The sequence below is a fragment of the Carassius gibelio genome, chromosome A4, assembly GCF_023724105.1.
Source record: "Carassius gibelio isolate Cgi1373 ecotype wild population from Czech Republic chromosome A4, carGib1.2-hapl.c, whole genome shotgun sequence".
In the NCBI taxonomy this organism is placed as follows: Eukaryota; Metazoa; Chordata; class Actinopteri; order Cypriniformes; family Cyprinidae; genus Carassius; species Carassius gibelio.
In genome coordinates, this window is record NC_068374.1 from 15,424,396 (window position 1) to 15,445,327 (window position 20,932).

Below are 20,932 nucleotides of genomic sequence, written 5' to 3' on the forward strand. Positions count from 1 at the left end.
TACCTAACCCGCAGTTTCCACTTCAGAAGCCTGTTCAACAGTTAACTAAGCCGCAGTTTCCGATTCAGAAGCCAGTTAAACAGCAGTTTCAGAAGCCAGTAGTGCAGGCAGAGCCCTTTGATAAATGTGTAGCTGTAGCTGATTCTGAGCAGATCCAATGTGGTCTACCTGGGATCAGTGGTGCTGAGTGTGAAGCTATCAACTGCTGCTTTAACGGACAGCAGTGTTTCTATGGAAGGGCGGGTAAGTGTTCTCAATCTTATTCCGTTCGTGTCAAACTGATTCTCTGAATTTAACCTGCTCTTGTACCTTGTTCTAGTGACCGTCCAGTGTATTAGAGATGGTCAGTTTGTGGTAGTGGTGTCTAGAGATGTTACTCTGCCTCGACTGAGTCTGGATACGGTTCATCTACTGGGTGGAAATGACCCACCTTGTGCTCCTGTGGGGTCTACACCTTCCTTTGCTATATACCAGTTCCCTGTGACCGCATGTGGCACGAGCGTGATGGTGAGCAGCTGCTACTGGTTTTATTCTGCATTTGCTTGTGATGGACTGGATGCTGACACTGTTCCTATTCACAGGAGGACAGCGGATATGTGGTGTATGAAAACCGAATGACCTCCTCGTATGAAGTGGGGATTGGACCATATGGTTCTATCACAAGGGACAGTCATTTTGAGTAGGTGATCCATGTCTTGGTGTGACCATTAATCCCTGATAAATGCTACAAGCTCGCTGTGTGTCGTCCAGGTTTCTCTTCCAGTGTAGATATTCGGGAACTTCTGTGGAAGCTCTGGTTGTGGAGGTCAACTCTGTTCCTCCACCTCCACCAGTAGCTGCTCCTGGACCTCTCAGGGTGGAGCTCAGACTGGCCAATGGCCAATGCGTCACCAAAGGCTGTGCTGAAGGTAAGGTCTTGTCCTGTGTCTGCCTAAAGCCTTTCAAACTGGAGTCTGGTTAAACCCCAGTGTTGTTCCTCAGGGGATGAGGCCTACACGTCCTATTACAGTGACGCTGATTATCCCATCACAAAAGTCCTGCGAGAGCCTGTGTATGTTGAGGTGCACATTATGGAGAGGACCGACCCCAACATTGTCCTGACGCTGGGACGTTGTTGGACGACTTCAACCCCCAGTCCACTCAGTCTCCCCCAGTGGGACCTTCTGATCGACGGGTGAGTGTACAGCCAATCTTTATCCAGTTAGTCTGCTGGGAGACCCTTTCTAACTTTTTTTTTCTCTTGTTTTCAGATGCCCTTACCAGGACGACCGCTATCTGACCACACTGGTTCCAGTGACTGGATCGTCTGGTCTTCAGTTCCCAACCCACTACAAGCGCTTTGTTGTGAAGATGTTCACATTTGTAGATCCAGCCTCACTGGCTGCTCTGCAGGAAACCGTATGCCCCCCTTTACTTGAACATCTGTATATTTACTACTTGTGGATTCTATGACTTGAGCCTCTTTCTTCCCTGTCAGATCTTCATCCACTGCACTACAGAGGTGTGCCATCCATCATCTGGCTCTTGTGAGCAAAGCTGCACCAGGAAACGTGAGTTCTTGCTCTTGACAAGAGGAACTGGGCATTTTAGAAGTGCATTCTCACTTTGAACATCTCTCTTTCAGGAAGAGACACTCGTATCAAGGCTGTCTCTGGGGAGCAGACTGTGGTTTCTAGTGGAGAAGTTACTCTGGTCATGTAAATCTAGTGTTTTTAATAAACTTTTCAGAACCCTTAGGTGTCTTTTTGTCTATTGGTATTGTTTTGGTTCGGCAGAATGCGGGATTACATGCCTCTTCCCAGTGTTTTTATTCTTTCCCCTCTCACTATTAAACCAAGGTTCCACAACCTTTTGTAAGGTTGTGCATTCCTTAATCCTTCCTCCAGTTGCTAACCTGTGGCGGCACAAGGCTCCCCTTATTATTATTTATTTTATTTTTTTTAACTTGTCTTCCAAACAGTAGTTTGGTTCCCGACATTCAGAATATATAAAGTTATGTGGATTACTTGCGGCTTTTGTTTTAAATACAACTCAAATCGCTGAGCTCAAGTTTTAAGTGGAAATCAATTCTCGACTGTCTTGAAGCAAACACGAAACGGTGTCAATTGTCCGCAACTCAAAGTAGTGATATTAAAGGGATACTTCACCCCAAAATTGTGTCACTAATCACTTACCTACCCCCGTGTTGTTCCAAACCTGTAAAAACTTCATTCGTCTTCGGAACACAATTTAACCCCTTACTTGTCACCACTCATTTTCAGCATGGAGACACAAATGACATAACCAAAATTAAAAGGTTGCTGCTTAGGAGTCTTTCTTACTAGATACATAATGTTCACAAAGCTGACACTTCAAAGTTTACTGTTCAGGAATCAGAATTACTCAGACCGTTATAATCGAGATAAGCTCAAACATGTCAATAAAAATATTAAAAACCTATTGAAGTGTATTAAATGATGTAGGATATGATTTTAGATACATAATGAAGCTAAAGCCACAAGTCTACTAATACTTTGATATTTCAGAATATGATCTCACAAAGTGTGAATTTTATGAAACCTTTTCTAAGACCATGTCATGTGTGTTTTTAGAGAAGGCTCATAAAAGGCTAACAAAATTGATTTATGACTCCTGATTATCTCTTGTTTGGACCGGCAAAACTGCCCCATTCATGATTCTATTGTTCTTCCGAAACGAGCCTTTCACACATCGGCCAGGTATGACACAAAATCCTCATTCTTCATTTATCATCATTCTTTTGTTTTTATTTCGCTACTTTTAGCCTTTGTTCTGGTATTTCAAGGTTTACCAAGCCACATCGCTTCACTTCCAGTATACATTTACCCCACTGTTATCAAAAGCCTTACTATAAAAATACAACAAAACATTTTCTTACAACCTTTGACAAAACTATTACAAAATGCATTATGAAGAAGAACTGCACCTGCTATGTAGCTGCATTAGACCTAACGTTAGCATCAAGCTACATAAGACTATTTATGAAATTATTAGTACACTTTTACTCAAAACTCACTTTAAACCCTGACTGAGGTTTGTAATAACCTCCTTTTGCGATCACATGTGGAATTTGCTATTTATAGCCTTTTACATCGCTGCACAAGTTAGCATTTCAGATGTACATTTTTAATATTGTTATAAAAACGCCCCAAATCTCAAGAAAATCGCATACCAACCATTAACTAACGTAATCGTGTGTTTATTATTTGGATATTTCATGGGTACAGAGGTTTCTCTGTGTTGTTGTGGTCAGATATCAACACGGAAGTGTACAGGAAATGCATCATGGGTAGGACGGGGCGGCATATGATGCACCGTTATGATGGACAAGACACGGGCGAATCCGGTCTCTGTCAGCGCACACACGGAAGACTATACACACAGAGACAGGGCTGGGAGCGGATCATTACCATCAGATCGCGTAAACCAGTGGAAAATGAATAGAAATTATGATTCTGTCTGAAGAAATATAAAGTAAACATCAGTAAATATATCTCTGTGTATATGCAACTTTTGCCTATAAACCCTATTTGACGCTTTTCAGTGAATCTATGACAACACAAACCACTGCAGACGTGACTGAATATGAATGCTTGGTGAATTTCTATTCTAAAAATGGCTCCTATTTTGTACTCCTGACATAAATTACTAAATAACGGTCACTGTTTTATCAAAACATTGGTCAAATATTGAAGCTACAGTCTTTAAACTTTCAACTGATGCGCAGTTTCTCCAGGTCAAGTAAGAGAGTGATGTTTAACGTGCTGTGAAAGTAAAACAATAATCTGGGGCCGGTGACGATCCTTGACAGCAAAGGGGTTAAAGATATTTTGGATGAAAACCGGGAGGCCTGTGACCATCCCCAAGTAAAACACTCGTCGGTCAAGGTCCAGAAAAGTATGAAAAGCACCGTCAGAATTACCCATCTGCCATCAGTGGATGAACCGTAACGTTAGGAAGCGATGAGAACACTTTGTACACAAATGAAACAAAGACTTTATTCAACAGATGGTCTCCTCTGTCTCTCCCCACATCACCCTAGCGCCATTTTGAAAAACACCTGCTGAACGCAAACGGCATATGCTAGTGGATGCCACGGTTCTCTTTCAAATCAAGGCGTAAATTTATGTAGAAAACACAAGCTTGTGGCGCGGCTGACACAGAAGAACGTACACAGTCTGACTACTCCAAGGATGCTTTTCTGGACCTTGACAGTGCATTTTACTTGGCAGTCTGTGGGCCAATCACAAGCCTCCTGGTTTTCCTCCAAAATAAGTTGTGTTCCAAAGATGAACGAAGCTCTTATGGGTTGGGAACGACTTGGGGGCAAGTGATGACGATTTTCAATTTGGGGTGGAGTATCCCTTTAATATTGAAACTGTGCTAGAAACAAACCGCCCAAGATGTTGCACAAGCCAACAGTTTTCAAAAGAGGTCATTCACTGAGAGTCCAAACATTAGTTCTATTTGAGTGTCATTTCGGCAATTATTTTTCAGAATTATAATTGACCTGCTACTGCACAAAAACCCCCTTACGTCAGTACAGGTTCTGCAAGTTTGGCTCCCCAAATACTAAATTGAACTTAAGAGATGCCTGCCATTTTCCTAACACAATGGAAAACCTATAAATAACCCATCTGAAGGTGGAAAATGTTGTGCCAGTGTTGATACTGGGAGTGCGCTTTTATTGTACATGGATTTAAAAGCATTAGAGATGTCAACAAGGAGCATTAGGAAACAAATTTAACTGAGCAAACCTATTTGGGGATGCAAGGAGAAAATTAAACTGCTCATTTGAAGTTACCAACACGAAGAAATCAAGTTCACTGCATAAGAGGCACGCAAAATCTGCAGTGCTTCAAGGAAGTGGACGTTCACGCAGAACTCTTGGCACAAGTGCCAATTAACAGCAGTCCCTTTACAGCATCATGGGCAATGTATTCCACCTTTACAGTACTCATCAAAAGGGAGCTCACAGCAGGTCCCTTTAAAAGGGTTATTAACTTCCCTAACGCGAAAAGGGAGCCTTTCCTTCTGGCAAGAGAATAGGTACAGTAGGACTACCCGCTTCCTCGCTCAAATCAATTGGTTAAACTAGACAAGAAAAACCGAAGCAAGAATAAGTTTGCTCCCCCACATTTATTGAAGACCAGCCAAAGTCTTCTTGTGCTCTTGAACCACTACAGGACCGAGCGAGGCCTTCCCTTCCCACTGAAGGCCTAGAAAAAGCAGACACCAGAGTTAAGTGCTTGAAGGGTCAAAAACCAAGCTTAAAAGCACCTTCCTACCTCCAAAAGGAGAAGCAGCAGTTCCACCATCAGGACCACATGTGGAGTCACAGCAACCACAAACCTGGTGGTTCCCATCAGCAGCAAGCCACCTGCAATACGAAAAATCAGACATGGCACCTTTAATGTATTCGTAAGTGGCATGAACATACCCATTGGCAAAGGAACAGGATTTGTGGAGCGCGTCACTAGGTGCAGAAGCAAGAGTGGCCTTCAGAACACACGTCATGTAGATCTGCAAGAGACACCACGGGTAAGGGGTCACAAACCAAAGCAAATGGGAGAGGTCGTTCTCCCAAACACTCATAATACATACAGAAGGACTGGATCCCCCCTGGAACATGAAGGCCTCCAGCTGGAACCGGATTTTGTCCTCCTGGGATCGAGGCATGAAGCGCGAGCTGGAAGCTGTGACCTTGGCATCCACAAGACATCTAAAAAAAAAGGAGTGAAAAGTAGTTGTCGGGGACAAAGTGGTTACAAGGAGCAAACGCGAGAACAAGTCAACTCTGCAGCATCTGGTGACATGAACACACCCATGATTCTCAATGAACAAATATCTCGGAAGGGCGTTCACATCAGGTACTTGGGTGGCCACACAGCTGTCCACAAACACACGCAGAGGGACGTGGTTGTATACCTTCACAGATGCCTCAACATTAATAACGTCACCCAGGAAGTAAGAGTTTGAAGGCCTCTCAAAGGACCAGTCATCTGCAAGAGGGAAGAACTGCTTAGGCACAGCCTCGTTCAGAAGGCAGGAGGTCTAGAGAAACTGCACAAACCCATCATGAGCTTCAGGGAGAACAGCAAGACTTCTTCACCAGCCTCCGTTGAGGCATAAGGGACCCAAGTTGGCTTCAAGGCATTACCGCTGACATTTTGAAACCTGCCGTTCAAGTTACCAATTAAACGGGCTTCCAGTTCCACCACCGCAAGCAATGCCACGAGTCACAAAAGGTCACTTACCTTTGATAATGGCATTGAACACCAATAACTGCACCACCTGCACGGGTAATCGGAGTGCCAGCAAACGCCTCAGGAGTGTAGGTAAGGGCAAAGGTGTAGACAAGCTCATCCTTGGTCATCTATAGGAGACGGACGTTGTTACCTAGAGGATTCTCCCCAAACCCCCCCCATTCCTAAAGGCATCTTAGCAAGTCATGCCATAACACTTGGTTACCCGAGTAAGCGGTTATTAAGAGTTTTTCCCCAGATATAGATTCAGGGAACCGTCGATACCAAAACAAGGGCCCATTTTTAGTAGGGTTCAATAAATCTAGTAACACTTAACCGCTCTTACCATCAACACACTATTGCAGTCCTGCAGTTCATTGTCAAAGAAGAGCACCTTGGAGCCTGGGACCAAACCGACAACAGGACATCCTCCCAAAGTCAGACCAGATGGCTGGATCAGTTCACCATTGCTAAACAAGTCCTGCTGTACCTCCACATGAACCCGGTTCTCACCGCATTGAATAGCTACACTACTGGGAGTCACAGGTTGCCTCAAATGGAAGTCCACCGCCATCTCACTCGGCACTTCTGGAACAGTGGGAAACCTCCAGTCCAAAGGCTTCACTGGACCCTGCAACACCTGCTTCTCCTGAAGACCAAGAGGCTCTTGTGCAAATCCTCTGTAGTCAAGACTCTGAGACAGAGAAGCCTTCTGCAAAGTGTTTCCGAGCACTTGAGAAGAAACAGGCACTCTGGAAGCTGGATATGATTGATGCTTCTTGCTTTTTGGACTTTGACTGGATCTCAAACTTCCAAAAGCATTCTTCAGATCAAACACCACAAGCACAACCAGCACTAACACATATTGCAAAAGACCCATCCTGACAAACGTTAACACAATACCCACCAGTCCTCGTCTTTGCCATTAAGTACAGCTTTGAATTTAAGCGGCTCCTCCCCTTTCAGCTTGATTGATTACCTTTGATTCAACAAATTAACAAATGAGAACGTTCTGGAATGTCACTAGCCAATGGAAGGCTTGATAAGGATCTGAGATTTTCATCTACACTTATTCACAATTTTACAATTAAAGTTTGACTGTGTGTCTATGATAGACAATGAATGTCATTAAAAAAGCCCCTGATATGACTCAAATAATATAGAATATTCATAAAAATCTCTCTCTTTTTAAATGGTTTTTAGTTTATCATTGGAAAAGATTTGGAAAAATGTAGAATTACATCACTTGCTCCCCAATGAATCCTCTGCAGTGAATGGGTGGCATCAGAACGAAAGTCCAAAGAGCTGATATAAATATCAATATAATCCACAAGTAATTCACATCAATTACTGTCTTTTGAAGTGAAAGGCTTTGTGTTTATAAGAAACAAATCCATCGTTAAGAAATTCAAACTATTGTTTCCGGCCAAAATATGAGTTCATAATCCCAGTTAAAGGTGCCATAGAATGCATTGATACAATATTTTAAATGATATCTACATAAAAAGGTACGTGGCTTGGGTATGGGCAAAAATTCTCCAGAACGGTTTTACATGTCCATTTACAACCCTGGGATTTGTCCACTCAGTTGTTAATGAAGAGGGAGGGACTATCGTTAATTAGCTGAAATCTGTAGAATAGAAAAAGACCAAAGGGCAATGTCTCCTCTTTGTGTTTAGCTGTTGAACAATGGCTGGAAGTTGGTGTTTGGTTCAGATTTCGTTGGTCTGTGCTTTCTGTCATGCTGTTCCACAGTGGAGTAAGTCGCTTCAGGATGCTCAAGCTCTGATGATGCAGCAGACTGACCAGCAGTTTCAGCTCCAGAAGCCAGTTCAACAGCTAACTAACCAACAGTTTCCGCTTCGGAAGCCAGTTCAACAGCTAACTAAGCCGCAGTTTCCACTTCAGAAACCAGTTCAACACCTACCTAACCCGCAATTTCCACTTCAGAAGCCTGTTCAACAGTTAACTAAGCCGCAGTATCCGCTTCAGAAGCCTGTTCAACCGCTAACTAACCAGCAGTTTCCGCTTCGGAAGCCAGTTCAACAGCTAACTAAGCCGCAGTTTCCGCTTCAGAAGCCTGTTCAACAGCTAACTAACCAGCAGTTTCCACTTCAGAAACCAGTTCAACACCTACCTAACCCGCAATTTCCACTTCAGAAGCCTGTTCAACAGTTAACTAAGCCGCAGTTTCCGATTCAGAAGCCAGTTAAACAGCAGTTTCAGAAGCCAGTAGTGCAGGCAGAGCCCTTTGATAAATGTGTAGCTGTAGCTGATTCTGAGCAGATCCAATGTGGTCTACCTGGGATCAGTGGTGCTGAGTGTGAAGCTATCAACTGCTGCTTTAACGGACAGCAGTGTTTCTATGGAAGGGCGGGTAAGTGTTCTCAATCTTATTCCGTTCGTGTCAAACTGATTCTCTGAATTTAACCTGCTCTTGTACCTTGTTCTAGTGACCGTCCAGTGTATTAGAGATGGTCAGTTTGTGGTAGTGGTGTCTAGAGATGTTACTCTGCCTCGACTGAGTCTGGATACGGTTCATCTACTGGGTGGAAATGACCCACCTTGTGCTCCTGTGGGGTCTACACCTTCCTTTGCTATATACCAGTTCCCTGTGACCGCATGTGGCACGAGCGTGATGGTGAGCAGCTGCTACTGGTTTTATTCTGCATTTGCTTGTGATGGACTGGATGCTGACACTGTTCCTATTCACAGGAGGACAGCGGATATGTGGTGTATGAAAACCGAATGACCTCCTCGTATGAAGTGGGGATTGGACCATATGGTTCTATCACAAGGGACAGTCATTTTGAGTAGGTGATCCATGTCTTGGTGTGACCATTAATCCCTGATAAATGCTACAAGCTCGCTGTGTGTCGTCCAGGTTTCTCTTCCAGTGTAGATATTCGGGAACTTCTGTGGAAGCTCTGGTTGTGGAGGTCAACTCTGTTCCTCCACCTCCACCAGTAGCTGCTCCTGGACCTCTCAGGGTGGAGCTCAGACTGGCCAATGGCCAATGCGTCACCAAAGGCTGTGCTGAAGGTAAGGTCTTGTCCTGTGTCTGCCTAAAGCCTTTCAAACTGGAGTCTGGTTAAACCCCAGTGTTGTTCCTCAGGGGATGAGGCCTACACGTCCTATTACAGTGACGCTGATTATCCCATCACAAAAGTCCTGCGAGAGCCTGTGTATGTTGAGGTGCACATTATGGAGAGGACCGACCCCAACATTGTCCTGACGCTGGGACGTTGTTGGACGACTTCAACCCCCAGTCCACTCAGTCTCCCCCAGTGGGACCTTCTGATCGACGGGTGAGTGTACAGCCAATCTTTATCCAGTTAGTCTGCTGGGAGACCCTTTCTAACTTTTTTTTTCTCTTGTTTTCAGATGCCCTTACCAGGACGACCGCTATCTGACCACACTGGTTCCAGTGACTGGATCGTCTGGTCTTCAGTTCCCAACCCACTACAAGCGCTTTGTTGTGAAGATGTTCACATTTGTAGATCCAGCCTCACTGGCTGCTCTGCAGGAAACCGTATGCCCCCCTTTACTTGAACATCTGTATATTTACTACTTGTGGATTCTATGACTTGAGCCTCTTTCTTCCCTGTCAGATCTTCATCCACTGCACTACAGAGGTGTGCCATCCATCATCTGGCTCTTGTGAGCAAAGCTGCACCAGGAAACGTGAGTTCTTGCTCTTGACAAGAGGAACTGGGCATTTTAGAAGTGCATTCTCACTTTGAACATCTCTCTTTCAGGAAGAGACACTCGTATCAAGGCTGTCTCTGGGGAGCAGACTGTGGTTTCTAGTGGAGAAGTTACTCTGGTCATGTAAATCTAGTGTTTTTAATAAACTTTTCAGAACCCTTAGGTGTCTTTTTGTCTATTGGTATTGTTTTGGTTCGGCAGAATGCGGGATTACATGCCTCTTCCCAGTGTTTTTATTCTTTCCCCTCTCACTATTAAACCAAGGTCCCACAACCTTTTGTAAGGTTGTGCATTCCATAATCCTTCCTCCAGTTGCTAACCTGTGGCGGCACAAGGCTCCCCTTATTATTTATTTTATTTTTTTTAACTTGTCTTCCAAACAGTAGTTTGGTTCCCGACATTCAGAATATATAAAGTTATGTGGATTACTTGCGGCTTTTGTTTTAAATACAACTCAAATCGCTGAGCTCAAGTTTTAAGTGGAAATCAATTCTCGACTGTCTTGAAGCAAACACGAAACGGTGTCAATTGTCCGCAACTCAAAGTAGTGATATTAAAGGGATACTTCACCCCAAAATTGTGTCACTAATCACTTACCTACCCCCGTGTTGTTCCAAACCTGTAAAAACTTCATTCGTCTTCGGAACACAATTTAACCCCTTACTTGTCACCACTCATTTTCAGCATGGAGACACAAATGACATAACCAAAATTAAAAGGTTGCTGCTTAGGAGTCTTTCTTACTAGATACATAATGTTCACAAAGCTGACACTTCAAAGTTTACTGTTCAGGAATCAGAATTACTCAGACCGTTATAATCGAGATAAGCTCAAACATGTCAATAAAAATATTAAAAACCTATTGAAGTGTATTAAATGATGTAGGATATGATTTTAGATACATAATGAAGCTAAAGCCACAAGTCTACTAATACTTTGATATTTCAGAATATGATCTCACAAAGTGTGAATTTTATGAAACCTTTTCTAAGACCATGTCATGTGTGTTTTTAGAGAAGGCTCATAAAAGGCTAACAAAATTGATTTATGACTCCTGATTATCTCTTGTTTGGACCGGCAAAACTGCCCCATTCATGATTCTATTGTTCTTCCGAAACGAGCCTTTCACACATCGGCCAGGTATGACACAAAATCCTCATTCTTCATTTATCATCATTCTTTTGTTTTTATTTCGCTACTTTTAGCCTTTGTTCTGGTATTTCAAGGTTTACCAAGCCACATCGCTTCACTTCCAGTATACATTTACCCCACTGTTATCAAAAGCCTTACTATAAAAATACAACAAAACATTTTCTTACAACCTTTGACAAAACTATTACAAAATGCATTATGAAGAAGAACTGCACCTGCTATGTAGCTGCATTAGACCTAACGTTAGCATCAAGCTACATAAGACTATTTATGAAATTATTAGTACACTTTTACTCAAAACTCACTTTAAACCCTGACTGAGGTTTGTAATAACCTCCTTTTGCGATCACATGTGGAATTTGCTATTTATAGCCTTTTACATCGCTGCACAAGTTAGCATTTCAGATGTACATTTTTAATATTGTTATAAAAACGCCCCAAATCTCAAGAAAATCGCATACCAACCATTAACTAACGTAATCGTGTGTTTATTATTTGGATATTTCATGGGTACAGAGGTTTCTCTGTGTTGTTGTGGTCAGATATCAACACGGAAGTGTACAGGAAATGCATCATGGGTAGGACGGGGCGGCATATGATGCACCGTTATGATGGACAAGACACGGGCGAATCCGGTCTCTGTCAGCGCACACACGGAAGACTATACACACAGAGACAGGGCTGGGAGCGGATCATTACCATCAGATCGCGTAAACCAGTGGAAAATGAATAGAAATTATGATTCTGTCTGAAGAAATATAAAGTAAACATCAGTAAATATATCTCTGTGTATATGCAACTTTTGCCTATAAACCCTATTTGACGCTTTTCAGTGAATCTATGACAACACAAACCACTGCAGACGTGACTGAATATGAATGCTTGGTGAATTTCTATTCTAAAAATGGCTCCTATTTTGTACTCCTGACATAAATTACTAAATAACGGTCACTGTTTTATCAAAACATTGGTCAAATATTGAAGCTACAGTCTTTAAACTTTCAACTGATGCGCAGTTTCTCCAGGTCAAGTAAGAGAGTGATGTTTAACGTGCTGTGAAAGTAAAACAATAATCTGGGGCCGGTGACGATCCTTGACAGCAAAGGGGTTAAAGATATTTTGGATGAAAACCGGGAGGCCTGTGACCATCCCCAAGTAAAACACTCGTCGGTCAAGGTCCAGAAAAGTATGAAAAGCACCGTCAGAATTACCCATCTGCCATCAGTGGATGAACCGTAACGTTAGGAAGCGATGAGAACACTTTGTACACAAATGAAACAAAGACTTTATTCAACAGATGGTCTCCTCTGTCTCTCCCCACATCACCCTAGCGCCATTTTGAAAAACACCTGCTGAACGCAAACGGCATATGCTAGTGGATGCCACGGTTCTCTTTCAAATCAAGGCGTAAATTTATGTAGAAAACACAAGCTTGTGGCGCGGCTGACACAGAAGAACGTACACAGTCTGACTACTCCAAGGATGCTTTTCTGGACCTTGACAGTGCATTTTACTTGGCAGTCTGTGGGCCAATCACAAGCCTCCTGGTTTTCCTCCAAAATAAGTTGTGTTCCAAAGATGAACGAAGCTCTTATGGGTTGGGAACGACTTGGGGGCAAGTGATGACGATTTTCAATTTGGGGTGGAGTATCCCTTTAATATTGAAACTGTGCTAGAAACAAACCGCCCAAGATGTTGCACAAGCCAACAGTTTTCAAAAGAGGTCATTCACTGAGAGTCCAAACATTAGTTCTATTTGAGTGTCATTTCAGCAATTATTTTTCAGAATTATAATTGACCTGCTACTGCACAAAAACCCCCTTACGTCAGTACAGGTTCTGCAAGTTTGGCTCCCCAAATACTAAATTGAACTTAAGAGATGCCTGCCATTTTCCTAACACAATGGAAAACCTATAAATAACCCATCTGAAGGTGGAAAATGTTGTGCCAGTGTTGATACTGGGAGTGCGCTTTTATTGTACATGGATTTAAAAGCATTAGAGATGTCAACAAGGAGCATTAGGAAACAAATTTAACTGAGCAAACCTATTTGGGGATGCAAGGAGAAAATTAAACTGCTCATTTGAAGTTACCAACACGAAGAAATCAAGTTCACTGCATAAGAGGCACGCAAAATCTGCAGTGCTTCAAGGAAGTGGACGTTCACGCAGAACTCTTGGCACAAGTGCCAATTAACAGCAGTCCCTTTACAGCATCATGGGCAATGTATTCCACCTTTACAGTACTCATCAAAAGGGAGCTCACAGCAGGTCCCTTTAAAAGGGTTATTAACTTCCCTAACGCGAAAAGGGAGCCTTTCCTTCTGGCAAGAGAATAGGTACAGTAGGACTACCCGCTTCCTCGCTCAAATCAATTGGTTAAACTAGACAAGAAAAACCGAAGCAAGAATAAGTTTGCTCCCCCACATTTATTGAAGACCAGCCAAAGTCTTCTTGTGCTCTTGAACCACTACAGGACCGAGCGAGGCCTTCCCTTCCCACTGAAGGCCTAGAAAAAGCAGACACCAGAGTTAAGTGCTTGAAGGGTCAAAAACCAAGCTTAAAAGCACCTTCCTACCTCCAAAAGGAGAAGCAGCAGTTCCACCATCAGGACCACATGTGGAGTCACAGCAACCACAAACCTGGTGGTTCCCATCAGCAGCAAGCCACCTGCAATACGAAAAATCAGACATGGCACCTTTAATGTATTCGTAAGTGGCATGAACATACCCATTGGCAAAGGAACAGGATTTGTGGAGCGCGTCACTAGGTGCAGAAGCAAGAGTGGCCTTCAGAACACACGTCATGTAGATCTGCAAGAGACACCACGGGTAAGGGGTCACAAACCAAAGCAAATGGGAGAGGTCGTTCTCCCAAACACTCATAATACATACAGAAGGACTGGATCCCCCCTGGAACATGAAGGCCTCCAGCTGGAACCGGATTTTGTCCTCCTGGGATCGAGGCATGAAGCGCGAGCTGGAAGCTGTGACCTTGGCATCCACAAGACATCTAAAAAAAAGGAGTGAAAAGTAGTTGTCGGGGACAAAGTGGTTACAAGGAGCAAACGCGAGAACAAGTCAACTCTGCAGCATCTGGTGACATGAACACACCCATGATTCTCAATGAACAAATATCTCGGAAGGGCGTTCACATCAGGTACTTGGGTGGCCACACAGCTGTCCACAAACACACGCAGAGGGACGTGGTTGTATACCTTCACAGATGCCTCAACATTAATAACGTCACCCAGGAAGTAAGAGTTTGAAGGCCTCTCAAAGGACCAGTCATCTGCAAGAGGGAAGAACTGCTTAGGCACAGCCTCGTTCAGAAGGCAGGAGGTCTAGAGAAACTGCACAAACCCATCATGAGCTTCAGGGAGAACAGCAAGACTTCTTCACCAGCCTCCGTTGAGGCATAAGGGACCCAAGTTTGCTTCAAGGCATTACCGCTGACATTTTGAAACCTGCCGTTCAAGTTACCAATTAAACGGGCTTCCAGTTCCACCACCGCAAGCAATGCCACGAGTCACAAAAGGTCACTTACCTTTGATAATGGCATTGAACACCAATAACTGCACCACCTGCACGGGTAATCGGAGTGCCAGCAAACGCCTCAGGAGTGTAGGTAAGGGCAAAGGTGTAGACAAGCTCATCCTTGGTCATCTATAGGAGACGGACGTTGTTACCTAGAGGATTCTCCCCAAACCCCCCCCCCCCCCCCCCCCATTCCTAAAGGCATCTTAGCAAGTCATGCCATAACACTTGGTTACCCGAGTAAGCGGTTATTAAGAGTTTTTCCCCAGATATAGATTCAGGGAACCGTCGATACCAAAACAAGGGCCCATTTTTAGTAGGGTTCAATAAATCTAGTAACACTTAACCGCTCTTACCATCAACACACTATTGCAGTCCTGCAGTTCATTGTCAAAGAAGAGCACCTTGGAGCCTGGGACCAAACCGACAACAGGACATCCTCCCAAAGTCAGACCAGATGGCTGGATCAGTTCACCATTGCTAAACAAGTCCTGCTGTACCTCCACATGAACCCGGTTCTCACCGCATTGAATAGCTACACTACTGGGAGTCACAGGTTGCCTCAAATGGAAGTCCACCGCCATCTCACTCGGCACTTCTGGAACAGTGGGAAACCTCCAGTCCAAAGGCTTCACTGGACCCTGCAACACCTGCTTCTCCTGAAGACCAAGAGGCTCTTGTGCAAATCCTCTGTAGTCAAGACTCTGAGACAGAGAAGCCTTCTGCAAAGTGTTTCCGAGCACTTGAGAAGAAACAGGCACTCTGGAAGCTGGATATGATTGATGCTTCTTGCTTTTTGGACTTTGACTGGATCTCAAACTTCCAAAAGCATTCTTCAGATCAAACACCACAAGCACAACCAGCACTAACACATATTGCAAAAGACCCATCCTGACAAACGTTAACACAATACCCACCAGTCCTCGTCTTTGCCATTAAGTACAGCTTTGAATTTAAGCGGCTCCTCCCCTTTCAGCTTGATTGATTACCTTTGATTCAACAAATTAACAAATGAGAAAGTTCTGGAATGTCACTAGCCAATGGAAGGCTTGATAAGGATCTGAGATTTTCATCTACACTTATTCACAATTTTACAATTAAAGTTTGACTGTGTGTCTATGATAGACAATGAATGTCATTAAAAAAGCCCCTGATATGACTCAAATAATATAGAATATTCATAAAAATCTCTCTCTTTTTAAATGGTTTTTAGTTTATCATTGGAAAAGATTTGGAAAAATGTAGAATTACATCACTTGCTCCCCAATGAATCCTCTGCAGTGAATGGGTGGCATCAGAACGAAAGTCCAAAGAGCTGATATAAATATCAATATAATCCACAAGTAATTCACATCAATTACTGTCTTTTGAAGTGAAAGGCTTTGTGTTTATAAGAAACAAATCCATCGTTAAGAAATTCAAACTATTGTTTCCGGCCAAAATATGAGTTCATAATCCCAGTTAAAGGTGCCATAGAATGCATTGATACAATATTTTAAATGATATCTACATAAAAAGGTACGTGGCTTGGGTATGGGCAAAAATTCTCCAGAACGGTTTTACATGTCCATTTACAACCCTGGGATTTGTCCACTCAGTTGTTAATGAAGAGGGAGGGACTATCGTTAATTAGCTGAAATCTGTAGAATAGAAAAAGACCAAAGGGCAATGTCTCCTCTTTGTGTTTAGCTGTTGAACAATGGCTGGAAGTTGGTGTTTGGTTCAGATTTCGTTGGTCTGTGCTTTCTGTCATGCTGTTCCACAGTGGAGTAAGTCGCTTCAGGATGCTCAAGCTCTGATGATGCAGCAGACTGACCAGCAGTTTCAGCTCCAGCAGACTGACCAGCAGTTTCAGCTCCAGAAGCCAGTTCAACAGCTAACTAACCAACAGTTTCCGCTTCGGAAGCCAGTTCAACAGCTAACTAAGCCAAAGTTTCTGCTTCAGAAGCCTGTTCAACAGCTAACTAACCAGCAGTTTCCACTTCAGAAACCAGTTCAACACCTACCTAACCCGCAATTTCCACTTCAGAAGCCTGTTCAACAGTTAACTAAGCCGCAGTATCCGCTTCAGAAGCCTGTTCAACCGCTAACTAACCAGCAGTTTCCGCTTCGGAAGCCAGTTCAACAGCTAACTAAGCCGCAGTTTCCGCTTCAGAAGCCTGTTCAACAGCTAACTAACCAGCAGTTTCCACTTCAGAAACCAGTTCAACACCTACCTAACCCGCAATTTCCACTTCAGAAGCCTGTTCAACAGTTAACTAAGCCGCAGTTTCCGATTCAGAAGCCAGTTAAACAGCAGTTTCAGAAGCCAGTAGTGCAGGCAGAGCCCTTTGATAAATGTGTAGCTGTAGCTGATTCTGAGCAGATCCAATGTGGTCTACCTGGGATCAGTGGTGCTGAGTGTGAAGCTATCAACTGCTGCTTTAACGGACAGCAGTGTTTCTATGGAAGGGCGGGTAAGTGTTCTCAATCTTATTCCGTTCGTGTCAAACTGATTCTCTGAATTTAACCTGCTCTTGTACCTTGTTCTAGTGACCGTCCAGTGTATTAGAGATGGTCAGTTTGTGGTAGTGGTGTCTAGAGATGTTACTCTGCCTCGACTGAGTCTGGATACGGTTCATCTACTGGGTGGAAATGACCCACCTTGTGCTCCTGTGGGGTCTACACCTTCCTTTGCTATATACCAGTTCCCTGTGACCGCATGTGGCACGAGCGTGATGGTGAGCAGCTGCTACTGGTTTTATTCTGCATTTGCTTGTGATGGACTGGATGCTGACACTGTTCCTATTCACAGGAGGACAGCGGATATGTGGTGTATGAAAACCGAATGACCTCCTCGTATGAAGTGGGGATTGGACCATATGGTTCTATCACAAGGGACAGTCATTTTGAGTAGGTGATCCATGTCTTGGTGTGACCATTAATCCCTGATAAATGCTACAAGCTCGCTGTGTGTCGTCCAGGTTTCTCTTCCAGTGTAGATATTCGGGAACTTCTGTGGAAGCTCTGGTTGTGGAGGTCAACTCTGTTCCTCCACCTCCACCAGTAGCTGCTCCTGGACCTCTCAGGGTGGAGCTCAGACTGGCCAATGGCCAATGCGTCACCAAAGGCTGTGCTGAAGGTAAGGTCTTGTCCTGTGTCTGCCTAAAGCCTTTCAAACTGGAGTCTGGTTAAACCCCAGTGTTGTTCCTCAGGGGATGAGGCCTACACGTCCTATTACAGTGACGCTGATTATCCCATCACAAAAGTCCTGCGAGAGCCTGTGTATGTTGAGGTGCACATTATGGAGAGGACCGACCCCAACATTGTCCTGACGCTGGGACGTTGTTGGACGACTTCAACCCCCAGTCCACTCAGTCTCCCCCAGTGGGACCTTCTGATCGACGGGTGAGTGTACAGCCAATCTTTATCCAGTTAGTCTGCTGGGAGACCCTTTCTAACTTTTTTTTTCTCTTGTTTTCAGATGCCCTTACCAGGACGACCGCTATCTGACCACACTGGTTCCAGTGACTGGATCGTCTGGTCTTCAGTTCCCAACCCACTACAAGCGCTTTGTTGTGAAGATGTTCACATTTGTAGATCCAGCCTCACTGGCTGCTCTGCAGGAAACCGTATGCCCCCCTTTACTTGAACATCTGTATATTTACTACTTGTGGATTCTATGACTTGAGCCTCTTTCTTCCCTGTCAGATCTTCATCCACTGCACTACAGAGGTGTGCCATCCATCATCTGGCTCTTGTGAGCAAAGCTGCACCAGGAAACGTGAGTTCTTGCTCTTGACAAGAGGAACTGGGCATTTTAGAAGTGCATTCTCACTTTGAACATCTCTCTTTCAGGAAGAGACACTCGTATCAAGGCTGTCTCTGGGGAGCAGACTGTGGTTTCTAGTGGAGAAGTTACTCTGGTCATGTAAATCTAGTGTTTTTAATAAACTTTTCAGAACCCTTAGGTGTCTTTTTGTCTATTGGTATTGTTTTGGTTCGGCAGAATGCGGGATTACATGCCTCTTCCCAGTGTTTTTATTCTTTCCCCTCTCACTATTAAACCAAGGTCCCACAACCTTTTGTAAGGTTGTGCATTCCTTAATCCTTCCTCCAGTTGCTAACCTGTGGCGGCACAAGGCTCCCCTTATTATTATTTATTTTATTTTTTTTAACTTGTCTTCCAAACAGTAGTTTGGTTCCCGACATTCAGAATATATAAAGTTATGTGGATTACTTGCGGCTTTTGTTTTAAATACAACTCAAATCGCTGAGCTCAAGTTTTAAGTGGAAATCAATTCTCGACTGTCTTGAAGCAAACACGAAACGGTGTCAATTGTCCGCAACTCAAAGTAGTGATATTAAAGGGATACTTCACCCCAAAATTGTGTCACTAATCACTTACCTACCCCCGTGTTGTTCCAAACCTGTAAAAACTTCATTCGTCTTCGGAACACAATTTAACCCCTTACTTGTCACCACTCATTTTCAGCATGGAGACACAAATGACATAACCAAAATTAAAAGGTTGCTGCTTAGGAGTCTTTCTTACTAGATACATAATGTTCACAAAGCTGACACTTCAAAGTTTACTGTTCAGGAATCAGAATTACTCAGACCGTTATAATCGAGATAAGCTCAAACATGTCAATAAAAATATTAAAAACCTATTGAAGTGTATTAATTGATGTAGGATATGATTTTAGATACATAATGAAGCTAAAGCCACAAGTCTACTAATACTTTGATATTTCAGAATATGATCTCACAAAGTGTGAATTTTATGAAACCTTTTCTAAGACCATGTCATGTGTGTTTTTAGAGAAGGCTCATAAAAGGCTAACAAAATTGATTTATGACTCCTGATTATCTCTTGTTTGGAACGGCAAAACTGCCCCATTCATGATTCTATTGTTCTTCCGAAACGAGCCTTTCACACATCGGCCAGGTATGACACAAAATCCTCATTCTTCATTTATCATCATTCTTTTGTTTTTATTTCGCTACTTTTAGCCTTTGTTCTGGTATTTCAAGGTTTACCAAGCCACATCGCTTCACTTCCAGTATACATTTACCCCACTGTTATCAAAAGCCTTACTATAAAAATACAACAAAACATTTTCTTACAACCTTTGACAAAACTATTACAAAATGCATTATGAAGAAGAACTGCACCTGCTATGTAGCTGCATTAGACCTAACGTTAGCATCAAGCTACATAAGACTATTTATGAAATTATTAGTACACTTTTACTCAAAACTCACTTTAAACCCTGACTGAGGTTTGTAATAACCTCCTTTTGCGATCACATGTGGAATTTGCTATTTATAGCCTTTTACATCGCTGCACAAGTTAGCATTTCAGATGTACATTTTTAATATTGTTATAAAAACGCCCCAAATCTCAAGAAAATCGCATACCAACCATTAACTAACGTAATCGTGTGTTTATTATTTGGATATTTCATGGGTACAGAGGTTTCTCTGTGTTGTTGTGGTCAGATATCAACACGGAAGTGTACAGGAAATGCATCATGGGTAGGACGGGGCGGCATATGATGCACCGTTATGATGGACAAGACACGGGCGAATCCGGTCTCTGTCAGCGCACACACGGAAGACTATACACACAGAGACAGGGCTGGGAGCGGATCATTACCATCAGATCGCGTAAACCAGTGGAAAATGAATAGAAATTATGATTCTGTCTGAAGAAATATAAAGTAAACATCAGTAAATATATCTCTGTGTATATGCAACTTTTGCCTATAAACCCTATTTGACGCTTTTCAGTGAATCTATGACAACACAAACCACTGCAGACGTGACTGAATATGAATGCTTGGTGAATTTCTATTCTAAAAATGGCTCCTATTTTGTACTCCTGACATAAATTACTAAATAACGGTCACTGTTTTATCAAAACATTGGTCAAATATTGAAGCTACAGTCTTTAAACTTTCAACTGATGCGCAGTTTCTCCAGGTCAAGTAAGAGAGTGATGTTTAACGTGCTGTGAAAGTAAAACAATAATCTGGGGCCGGTGACGATCCTTGACAGCAAAGGGGTTAAAGATATTTTGGATGAAAACCGGGAGGCCTGTGACCATCCCCAAGTAAAACACTCGTCGGTCAAGGTCCAGAAAAGTATGAAAAGCACCGTCAGAATTACCCATCTGCCATCAGTGGATGAACCGTAACGTTAGGAAGCGATGAGAACACTTTGTACACAAATGAAACAAAGACTTTATTCAACAGATGGTCTCCTCTGTCTCTCCCCACATCACCCTAGC

The 20,932-nt window shown here is 43.2% G+C and overlaps 3 protein-coding genes and 1 long non-coding RNA gene across 4 annotated transcripts in view; 2 read left to right on the forward strand and 2 right to left on the reverse strand.

Annotated features, from left to right (window-relative positions):
- The window catches only part of LOC127971401 (uncharacterized), a 187,016-nt gene extending 168,409 nt beyond the window's left edge, over nucleotides 1–18,607 (forward strand). Inside the window, exons 12-20 of the mRNA XM_052574394.1 lie at nucleotides 8,187–8,396; nucleotides 16,661–17,114; nucleotides 17,191–17,378; nucleotides 17,453–17,550; nucleotides 17,622–17,779; nucleotides 17,853–18,045; nucleotides 18,122–18,269; nucleotides 18,349–18,421; nucleotides 18,496–18,607. Coding sequence (XP_052430354.1) covers nucleotides 8,187–8,396; nucleotides 16,661–17,114; nucleotides 17,191–17,378; nucleotides 17,453–17,550; nucleotides 17,622–17,779; nucleotides 17,853–18,045; nucleotides 18,122–18,269; nucleotides 18,349–18,421; nucleotides 18,496–18,572 — 1,599 coding nt within the window. The 3' untranslated portion in view covers nucleotides 18,573–18,607. The remainder of the gene's footprint in view (nucleotides 1–8,186; nucleotides 8,397–16,660; nucleotides 17,115–17,190; nucleotides 17,379–17,452; nucleotides 17,551–17,621; nucleotides 17,780–17,852; nucleotides 18,046–18,121; nucleotides 18,270–18,348; nucleotides 18,422–18,495) is intronic.
- LOC127971554 (zona pellucida sperm-binding protein 4-like) lies at nucleotides 6–1,736 on the forward strand. Its single transcript, XM_052574641.1, has 7 exons — nucleotides 6–507; nucleotides 582–679; nucleotides 751–908; nucleotides 982–1,174; nucleotides 1,251–1,398; nucleotides 1,478–1,550; nucleotides 1,625–1,736. The coding sequence occupies exons 1-7, from the start codon at nucleotides 505–507 to the stop codon at nucleotides 1,699–1,701; spliced, it is 750 nt and encodes a 249-aa protein (XP_052430601.1). The 5' UTR covers nucleotides 6–504; the 3' UTR covers nucleotides 1,702–1,736.
- LOC127971439 (zona pellucida sperm-binding protein 3-like) lies at nucleotides 4,670–7,194 on the reverse strand. Its single transcript, XM_052574453.1, has 8 exons — nucleotides 6,610–7,194; nucleotides 6,276–6,394; nucleotides 6,092–6,195; nucleotides 5,843–6,020; nucleotides 5,623–5,740; nucleotides 5,459–5,541; nucleotides 5,307–5,398; nucleotides 4,670–5,237 (listed from the first exon to the last, which is right to left on the reverse strand). The coding sequence occupies exons 1-8, from the start codon at nucleotides 7,141–7,143 to the stop codon at nucleotides 5,158–5,160; spliced, it is 1,308 nt and encodes a 435-aa protein (XP_052430413.1). The 5' UTR covers nucleotides 7,144–7,194; the 3' UTR covers nucleotides 4,670–5,157.
- On the reverse strand, nucleotides 13,064–14,812 carry LOC127971767 (uncharacterized). Its single transcript, XR_008156913.1, has 2 exons — nucleotides 14,669–14,812; nucleotides 13,064–14,588 (listed from the first exon to the last, which is right to left on the reverse strand). It is a non-coding gene; the product is annotated as an uncharacterized LOC127971767 (long non-coding RNA).
- Nucleotides 18,608–20,932: the final 2,325 nt, after the last annotated feature.

Excerpts from the sequence above, each read along its gene's own strand:
- LOC127971554 (XM_052574641.1), top strand. Across the intron at positions 909-981 it reads CACCAAAGGCTGTGCTGAAG|GGGATGAGGCCTACACGTCC; the intron begins GTAAGGTCTTGT and ends GTTGTTCCTCAG. Across the intron at positions 1,551-1,624 it reads GCAAAGCTGCACCAGGAAAC|GAAGAGACACTCGTATCAAG; the intron begins GTGAGTTCTTGC and ends TCTCTCTTTCAG.
- LOC127971439 (XM_052574453.1), bottom strand. The coding sequence starts at position 7,143 with ATGGGTCTTTTGCAATATGTGTTAGTGCTGGTTGTGCTTGTGGTGTTT. Across the intron at positions 6,196-6,275 it reads GTTCAATGCCATTATCAAAG|GTTTCAAAATGTCAGCGGTA; the intron begins GTAAGTGACCTT and ends CTTGAACGGCAG. Across the intron at positions 6,021-6,091 it reads CTCCCTGAAGCTCATGATGG|ATGACTGGTCCTTTGAGAGG; the intron begins GTTTGTGCAGTT and ends TCCCTCTTGCAG.